Genomic DNA, 10,353 nt, shown 5'->3' with positions numbered 1-10,353 from the left:
GTGGTCTTAGGTCTTGTTCTTTTCAGTGAAGAGTATAAATAATAATTATAATAATCATATACTATATACATATACTTAATGACTTTTTAATATAAAATGTAATCATTTAAACAAGCTGACAAAAAAAGCAATAATATTTTCGTTAATTTTTAATGTAGTCTTTAATTGGCGACTTTTCTATTCGAGATAGATTTTATTTTTGACATCCAACATGCCGGCGATGTGGTATTTGATGTAGTGACCAACGCTCACACGAAAAAATAACGATCAGATTGAAGAGGGTATGGCCCGCTATAGATGCTCGATTGGTAATGTACCGAGACCAGCTCGGCATAAAATTAAGAGCATAAAATAACAATTTTTATAATTCAAAAAGTGATTGTTAATTGTACAATTTTCAATATTTAACGAGTTAACACCTTTGGTGTATACTCTATGCATGTTTTCCTTATTATGTGCATCCACTAACGAGCACAAACATCAAAATATCGTTATTTCATCGTAAAACGAAACAAAATAATTTCAGTTTCGCATTTGTTTCGTTTTTATCAATATCTATTATATGTATATTGAGTATATGTATATATACAATTTAACAACTAAACTTTGACTAGTTTGAACATGCATGAAAAATTACTTCAATTCTTCTTCACTTCGAAACATAACTGAGTTCAAACGACTAACGCATAGGTCATTTTTCGACGAAATAACATGATTAGTAGTAAGTTCTACAGATTAGACTGTGGTTGGGATTCAGAGTTCGCTAATGCCGTCCCTTCAGCTGCAGCCCCTCCCCCCGCACTTTCATGAACTGCTCTAACTTCACCTACACCACCTTCAGCTGCCGTGTGCAGCGTCATTCCATGCTGTATTCCAGTTAGCAGCTCGTGCTCGGTCTTAGCCTGACGCAACCAGTTGCGTAAGTCTCGTGTGCGCTCTACCAAACTGGTCGTATAGTTGACAGCGCGTGGGCTCTGTGACACAATAGTGTTAGCCGCAAGTAATGCGCCGCCCATGGAGCTCTGCATACGACCGGCGGCCAGGTGACGATAAGTCTCTAAGCGATCGGCTAACGTGGGAATGGATTGTGGGGCGTGGAGAACAGCTGAGCCTGCACTACTTGTGCTATGCGTCGAAGTGTTTATCTGCATTGTAACGTCGGCAGTCACTGTTCCAGGATGACTGAGAAAGTTCGACCAGCTCAAATCGTTGGGAGATATCATAGGCATTGTATGACGCTGGGTCAATGGCGTTTGTGGCTGCTGTTTCTGCTGCTTCTGACTCAGTATTTTAAGTACTTCACATATCTCCGCATTTAGGGTCTCAAGACTTTGAATGCAGTCATTAGACTCTTGTTGGAAATATTCCTTGCGTTTATGCAAGTCAGCTCCACTGGCAAAATCCGTGCTGCTAAAGCCAGAACTGGTATGCGAGGATAAATCACTAAGCGTAGTCGTATCATCTTTCACCTCTACCTCTACAGTGGGCTTTTCCTTTTCATATATGCGCGACAAACTCTGCTCCAAATGGCGTAGCCGTATCACCTTTTCACCAAGCAACGCACGCGTGCGATGTAAATTAACTTCCATTTCAGTTAGCTCTTTCTCCTCTTGTATTAGCTGATCAAGCGTGTGACGTGGTGCTAAAAGCAAATTAAACGCCTTGTGTCTTTGCTTCATCTCGCGTTGGCGCTCCCGAAAATTGGTGCGCTGCGTGCGAAGCGATTCTTTTGCACGACGCACTGAATCTCGTTCTAAGTGTATACGATGCTTGAAAAACTCCAGCTCGGAACCAACGCCAATGGCGTGCTCATTGGATATATCTGTGAATGGATAACGCAAATGGTAAGTAATATCCAGTGTGTGATCGGGAAACTGATCCTCCAGATCCTCAAGCTTTTGCAACTGATGGCGCAGACTTTCAACAGGTGTACATGAACGATCGAGAAAATGCTGCTGATGCTGCTTGTAATTAGGCTCTGCTGAGTTGAGACGCGATGTGGAAGCAGATTTTGTACGGGAAAAAAGCTTCTTTCGTGGCCCCGATTTGTTGCTGTTATTGTTGTTATTTTCAAGATTACATTGCATTGCAGCTTCTGAGTCCGAATTGCCATTATCACTGAGAAGGGTACCAAGTCCGCCCCCTGACGTAGGCCCAGGCAAATAACGTCTTTTGCTATAATTGTTCGACATGGTTGTATCCGATTGGCTTATTGATGTGGTGTTGTCATCCTGCAGTTGCAGCTGTTTACTGTACTTGGATCCAATGCTTGGCTTACATAAATGAGTCTTAGGTGGCACAGGTGGCTTACCTACTGGGGCATTCTTACTGCCACCTGCTGCTACCTGTTCTGAGTAGCTCAACGAACGATTTTCACTATTTCCTATGGATGGCTTGTTGGAGATGGAACGCTCTGTTTCCGATCCAGTTGTTGTGTTTGTATTAGTGTTTGTATGCTGTTGCAAAGCCTGCGCCTCACGGCGTTGATTTCGTCGCTCAAGCGAAAGCTTAACATCAGTCTTGAGGCGTACATACTTTTCTTTTAAACAACGATACTTGTCTTCTAATAGCCGTTTTTCACAACGTACTTTCTCATAAAGGCGTTCCTCTCCAGTTTCTAGTAGTCGCTGTTTCTCGTGCTCTAGCTCCTGCCTGAACTTGTCGCGCATTTGCGCCAGCTTTGCAGTATGCTCTCGGCGCAGTATTTCTTCTTCACTACGCAAATCACGCTCCAGTTCTTGCACTATCTCCGTATGATTAGTTTGTAGAGTTGCCATACGCGCCTTGTGATCATTGATTACCAGTGATCGTTTGGCTTGAAGCTGCTGCTCCATTTGAGCACGACTTTCGTCTAATTGTTGCTCATAAGCCTCCTCCAACTGATGCCGATGTGAAGCCAGGCGCAAATTGTACTCATGTCGCATGCTCTTAAGTTTTTCGTCATACTCGCGCTTTATGATATCAGTCTCTTCATCCAATTGGACTGTAGATTTTGGGTCTACGGGATCTATACTTTGCCCAGTATTGTCCTTTTGTTTGAGCAAGCCCACCAGTTTGCTGGCTATTTTAAGGGAACAGCCACCTAGCTTTTCGGTAGTCAGTGATGACACTCCTTGTGGCTGCAATTGCTGATGTAATTTACGTTGTAGCTGATCCATTTCATTTTTATGCTGACGGCCAAGCTCATGCAAATCAAAGGGATTACTCGAATGCATAGAGTCCTGGTCGGACTTATTAATGATAAAGCTGCGTACAGAGCTGCCCTTTGAATCAGAATCTGTGTCCTCGTACAAAGGCTTTACAGTCGAATTTTCCTTAAGCTTATCTAAATAACTACCATTTGAACCTGTCCCACCCAAATCCAATGCTCCTGCTTTATCCATTGTTGGCAACGTCTTAAGCATTTGCATGGTTTGTGCTTTAGGTAGGTTAATAATGCGTACGGGTTTGTTTGGATCGTTAGTAATAAAAGGATTCAGACTACACATGCCCTCCATAGCATCTGGATCAATTCCATCCTCATCCCAAACATCGTCATCATCATCCTCTTCAACATCGTCTGCGCCCTCCGCGTCGTCATCATCCACAACATCATCAGAGTTAATAGACAATTCAGGACTTTGTGTAAGCTTCCGCGCACTCCCACCGCTGGCATCTTCTTCGGGTGAGCTGCGCAAACGCTGTGTTTCTTCTAGATTAAAACGCACAATCTTTTTGTCTTCTGTCTCAGTTAAGGCGGTTTCATTGCGTTCCAGGCGTCGACGCATATCTGTCAAACTGGAATCACGCAGAATGCCTTTAACACCAGGCGAGGAGCTGAGAAAATCGCCAAATATACGGTTATCGCTGACACCATCATTGACAGGTGCAACTGCGTTCACTGTTGGTTTATCCAGCTGACGTCGCGACTTAAGAAACATTGCGCCCGTACCTGTCAGATGAAAACCACCGCTTTCTTCGCTTTGAATTTCAATCGTCCCTTGTTGATGGTCCAGTAGCTGATCCGATTGTTCTGGCGCGTGAAATTTCATAGCTAGATTTATCTGTGCATTAGTCTTGGCCACCTCGAAGCGTGAATTTTTCACCATCTGAAAGATGCCCCCAAAGTTCTTGTTACGTGATTCCAAAAAGCGGCTCACACCACCGCTGAAGCTGCTGGGAGCAACAGAACAACTGGGCGATGTGGTGCCCAATGTTGTTGATACCGTTGCTGGAATGCTTATTGTCGTCTTCTGGACGTGGCCTCCACCATTGTTTAACGCGGAACTCATATCATCTACGAGCTCGTCAGTACCCTGCATGCTGCGAATTCCCGAATCCAACTGCGACACATCATCCGAATTGTCAATAATAGGTGTGCTACCACCGATGGTTTTTTGCCTCGTTTGATGCACCAGGTCCCGGTACACAGCGTCCAGTGGATGATCCCATTGTGATTGTTTGGTGCGTGTGTTGTAATAATAATGTCCGCTCTTCTCTTCAGAGTAGCTGCAATAAAAAAAATGTGTTGCATGAACTCCCTAAAATTATTATTGTATCTTTTTCCAATTATTAATTTACCATATTTTCCAATCCGAGGGCATTGCAGCCATCAAACCCTCCTTGGCCAGATATAGCAAATGCGGCTCCTTGATTGGATCAATGCCAATCAGCGATGCATATTCACAAATTTCTGAAACAAAAATGATTATATTTTATAATTTTTTTTTAATACAAGTAAATTTGAATTAATTTAATGAAATGATAGAGAATCTCATATTGAACTTTAAACAAGGTCGGCATCTTCTTCGCTATAATCTGATCTAAATCCACCTGTATGGCTTCAAGACAGAAAATATGGCTCCAGACCTTCAGCAGAGCTTGCGGTAAAGCATTGTAAGTACGTACGCATACGGACATCATTGAACATCAGAAAAACTCTTTTTTCTGATACTCTTCTGATACTCTTGTATCTTCTGAGATCCTTTCGTTTATACAGACGGACATGGCTATATCGGCTCGGCTTGTCATACTGATCAATAATATATACATATGTATACTTTTAGGGGTCTGCCTCGCCTCCTTCTGGGTGTTACATTCGCACTAAACTAGTATACCCTTTTACCCTTTGGGTAATAAAATATATATTTGACGCAATTCTTGTTTAAAATATAGTAAATACCAAGGAACTTTGTATTAATTAAACAAACTTGGCGAAAATTGTGTATCGTCAAGTGGCAGGTCTGTGTGTTAGCGAAAATATGAATGGCAATAAACCGCCATTTAAAACAAGATGCAACTACATTTTTGTAATTTCTGAATTCAATTTCAAATCCTAGTTTTTTGCAGGGGAAAGTATAGATCGCCACAACAGGACGCAATTTTCGTCCAATTTATGGAAGCACACCACGACATTGCGCAAAATTCTAAATGTTATACAAAAATATCAGGTGCGCTTCTCAAACATTTGCGTTTTATTTTTTCAAAATTTTATTGGCGTTTCCGCAAATTCTTGCTGGTTTATATTAATGCAAATGGCATATTTCTTTTTTATTTAATTTAGTACGTTACAGAATTTAAACACGATTAGTGTTGTGTTCAAAAACAACTGTAGCCGAAACCACCGGAGATTTCTGTGGCACCCCTGTATAGTTCTCGGCACTTTTATGTACGAACCAGAGAACTGTAACGAGTATGTTCGATCACCCTTGCCGAAATTTTTGGCTGCAAACGAGTTCGAACGAGTTGAGAGAGACTTGATTGATTTGCTTTCGAGCAGACCAGGCTCGGCCACTTTGCTTATTGCGGTCGGTTCGAACGAGTACCAGCTTTGATTGGTTTGCTTTCAAAAAGTTCAGGCTCAGTCACTTCGTTTAAGATGACTGGTTCCTGACCGAAACAAACCAGACTTTCGAGAATATTGCTCGAGTCTTGATTGGGTATTGCGCGAGTTGTGCTCGGGTATTACTCGAGTATTGCACAGGCTTTACCCGAGTATGTCTCGAGTATTGCGTCGTTTTTACCCGAGTATGACCGTATAACAAAATGCATACATGTGCATATTTATGTAGCTCTGCGTGCATTTGTTGTTTGCAATTATATGCGCAAACATGCGTATATGTATGTATGTTCGTACGTATTTTGAATAAAGAGTCACAGAATTGGAACAAAACATATTTATTTTTTTTTATATTATGATATAAAGCATGATTGTATTTCTTAATCAAGTAAAAAACCTAAATTCAGGTGTCCCGATTTTGAAATACTCTGTACATATGCTTACAATAATTATAGAAATTAAAAAAATTTAAAAAAAAATTTCGATCGATTTTACCTCTCTCGGCATTTGAACTCACGGTAAGGGTGTATAATTGCACATATACAAGGCAAGTGCGTTTATGTGAGTGTATGTTTGCAAAGCATCAGCATCAACAACAGCTGCGGGCAGCGCGTGGGCAGCAAATATATTTTTGGCTATAACTTCTTGTTAAATCTATCATAGTGAAACTTGGCATACGGACTCATAAACGCTAACTGGGGGCATTTGCAAATGTGAGTTCGAAATTGCAAGAGTTACGGGAGTTACGATTTGCGGGGGAGATGGGGGAGGGAGGGAAATTCCAAAATGCATTTTTTCTGCGTATTCACATGTCATCTTGGACTAAAATTAGGTGTTCCTAGGTCCTATAGTCTCCGAGATATAGGCGATTATACGAATGGAAAATCGGGAAAACCCCCATAGAGGGAAGGGGGGGAATCAAAAAAATAAAACAAAGCATCTTTGTGCAAAATTTGGTGTCTCTATCTTTTATAGTCTCTGAGATCCAGGTGTTCATACGGACAGACGGACAGACAGGGCTAGATCGACTCGTCTTGTCACGCTGATCAAGAATATATATACTTTGTGGGGTCTGCCACGCCTCCTTGTGCCTGTTACATTTTTCAGTTCCCGCAAACCTAGTATACTCTTGTACATTTCATGTGCAGAGTATAAAAAGGAACTCAAATATCTTAAAGTAAACAAATTAATATACATACATTAAACTAGCATAACTATTTTTAATTTAAATAAAAAGGAAGTTGCTGTTGTCTTATGTCAAGATAAGTGTCGGTGCAAGTGCCGAGGTCATTGTCGGTGTTATGACTTGAGAATTACGCAAACTCTAGCGAACATTTCGGTCATGCGGATATGATTGTAAATACGACGTTCGATCATTGCTTGCATTCAGCAAAAAGTTTCGGTCACAACCGCTCATTCTGAGCCATTTCAGTTTTGAGTCGAACTGACTAGTTGTTGGGGGTTCGCTTAAAACTAATCATTGCTTGCATTCATGCAAAAAGTTTCGATCACAACCGCTCACTTCTGAGTTTTTGCAGTTTTGATTCGAACTGAGTGTCCGTTAAGGGCTCGTTCACAACCAGTCATTGATTGCCATTACCCCAAATATTTATTTTATTTATTTATTTGCAGGCGTTGTTAAAAAATCTGTAAAATGCTATAGCAAGTAAACGCTTTGTAGCTAGTATTATTTAAAATTTTAATTTAACATGTTCAGTGAGTTTAGAGCATTGCATCTTTTATTTAAAAAAACGTACATAAATGGAACATATTGCAACCAAAAAGAATCCAACAGACCAGTCGCTAGACTTGAATGAAATAAAAATTTTTTGGCAATTTTCGATTTGGCGATTCGCAAACGGCAAATTTCAAACACATGTATACGTACGACCATAAGGAAGCCCTATTGGAAGAATGGCTAAAAATACCATTGGAAACTACAAAATAATTGGTGGCTTCTATCAATAACCATTGGCAAACTCTTATCGAACAGAAAGGTGGCCACATCAAATATTATTTTAAAATACTTTGTTTTAAGGCTGAAAGGCCACTACACGAAATAAGCTGTGTCTTAAACTAATCATGGATTTTTAGTTTCTTTTATTTTTCTAGTATGTTTATATATATGTCTGGTGCGTTCATTATATTCATATGTACAACATATGTATACATGGATTAAGAATGTTTGTCTATAACTGGTACAATATACATACATACATATGTACATGTACAATATGTATTTATGTATATGTTTAGTATGTACATATATCGGACATTTTAATAAAACTTAAAAATCAATTTGAATGTATTAAGAACATATAGTATGAAATTCATACAAACATATGTATGTGTTTTTCTTTATTCATTTGAGGTGAAACTCACCCTCTGTTGATGGCGGATATGCATCGTCAAATACTTCCTCACATATAACCGATGTCGATGGTGATGTATGGCCCAATCGTTTTAAAGTTCTGGCCGGTGTGGTTTCCAACGGCGACGGTGTGGGGATGGAAATATCTTCTGTTGCTGCTGAGTTAGCCGCAGTAGATGTCACAGAGCTTGCCATGCTTAAAGATATTTTACAAGTCCGATTAGTTTCTTTTACTTTTTCGCTGCTTATTTGGCTGCTGTTGCCATGTGGTTGAGAAAATAATCAGCATCTTGAGTATATACATACATATGTATGTACATAAATGTATATTAAATTACATTACAAAGGGCACGAATAATCACTAAGCTTCCAAAAACCGTTCTAAAAAAAAGAAAGGAAAAAGTCGGTACAAATCCATGCCGACGTTGCGCGAGTGTAGTTTGCTCTAAATTCTAGTAGTGAAGGACCGACTCGTTTCGGATGAACAACGTTTGTTTGTAGGCAGGATAAGGGAAACGAGACCGGAAACTATAATTTTATTGTAGCACACATTGTACATTGTATTTGAACATCGATATAAAATGCATGCAAAAGTCGAAGAGCAGAAACACAAAATTCACACACACAACAATGCAAGGGTGTAACGGTATTGATTTTTCACTCTAATTACAACCTTGACAAAAGTAATTGTACAAAATAGTAAGGTTTTGCTTAAAAATGTACACTTAAGAAATGAGGCTCCAAACGCCGTGTACTTTATTTACCCAGTAAAACGTTTCCACACTTTAAATGTCTGATTAACTCAATCCATTCGTCGAAATTTGTAAGTACTTTCGCGCTGCTGTTACTAGGGCAAAACTAGGGTTGTAAAAAAAATAAATCGATTTTTACAAAACGATGCGTCAATGTTGCCTAATGTTTTTTGGTATGCAACGTACTTAATAAATTGGGGGGCAAAACAAACGTCTCAAAAAGGACTAAATACAACGAAAAATTTGAATAGGTTCAAGTTTAATATGGGACCATAAACAAAATGCTGAGTTCCTCAGAATGCATTTTCTTTTACACACTATTATTTATTGACTGTGAGAAAATGCCATTTATCGGCCGTTGATTCAGTGAATTATTGCTGTTCGTATGTATTTTTTATTTTATTTTTTTTTTATTGAAGGAATTGCCTTGAAATATCATGTGAACTATAAGTTTATTTTAATACCCAAACAAATGGTATTGTGTAAACATTCCACAACGATCTCGTAATGACATGAAACGAAAATAAATTTGTCTAAAAGTCTGTAATAAATGTTTGTTATTTTGGCAAAAACGTTCTGCGTATTGATGAAGCCTGAATTTTTAAAAGGTCAATTTTGCCTTCCTTCGAAAATGTTGTTTGTCCTATTTAATTCAGTTCTTCATTTATTTTCTTCAATTAGCAATTGAATTTTATTATAAGCAAGAGATCTTTTCCACGACAAAATATTTAAAATTAATGTCGACAAAAATGGACTGTCGATTTAGGTAAAACAATAAATAATAAAAGTTATAAAAAAGTCTTATTAGCAAGAAAATTATATGTTGGAAAAATCACATCAAATTACAATAATATCTAATAAAAGCTTTAAGCTCGATCAGGGATTTTATTTGCCATGTGTGTGTTACATACCCTTTTACCCTTTGGGTACAGGGTATAAGAATATGTATATAAAAAGGAATCTCTGGCCCGGTGGAGGAAGATTTATTAGCCAATCCGGCAGGCTATGCCCCGGTTCACAGCTAAACCAATGTATCTCAAAATCTGATCCGGTATGCACGTATATGTGCTTACCAATTGTATGTGTTTAGGATAGCTTTGTAGTGGAATAAGTTATTTTACTTTTATTGTAATGAATTACGTTGAGTATTTTGGTGACCTTCCTCATAGTTATTTTTATTGTTTGGCCGGCTCGAGGTCAGAGTAAGAAAAACCAATTTATTTAATTTTCTTTTCTTTTTCCGATATATTTCGGTTACGCCACGGTAACCGTCTTCAGGGCAATTATTTAAGCAAGTCTGCTCTGTTTGACTTGGAGTTACTAACAGTTAGTAACTCCAAGTCAAACAGAGCAGACTTGCTTAAATAATTGCCCTGAAGACGGTTACCGTGGCGTAACCGAAATATATCGGA

General features: G+C 39.1%; 1 protein-coding gene across 1 annotated transcript; it reads right to left on the bottom strand.

Moving 5' to 3' along the window:
* Positions 1-404: 404 nt before the first annotated feature.
* LOC115629114 lies at positions 405-9,041 on the bottom strand. The gene is made up of 4 exons (XM_030525443.1): positions 8,954-9,041; positions 8,201-8,385; positions 4,561-4,672; positions 405-4,488 (listed from the first exon to the last, which is right to left on the bottom strand). The coding sequence occupies exons 2-4, from the start codon at positions 8,382-8,384 to the stop codon at positions 729-731; spliced, it is 4,056 nt and encodes a 1,351-aa protein (XP_030381303.1). The 5' UTR covers position 8,385; positions 8,954-9,041; the 3' UTR covers positions 405-728.
* Between the last annotated feature and the right edge of the window lie 1,312 nt (positions 9,042-10,353).

This window comes from Scaptodrosophila lebanonensis, unplaced genomic scaffold, assembly GCF_003285725.1.
Source record: "Scaptodrosophila lebanonensis strain 11010-0011.00,11010-0021.00 unplaced genomic scaffold, SlebRS2 tig00000136-arrow-arrow-pilon, whole genome shotgun sequence".
Lineage (NCBI taxonomy): Eukaryota > Metazoa > Arthropoda > Insecta > Diptera > Drosophilidae > Scaptodrosophila > Scaptodrosophila lebanonensis.
Note: the sequence above shows the minus strand (reverse complement) of the source record. Positions and strands in the feature narration are given on the sequence as shown.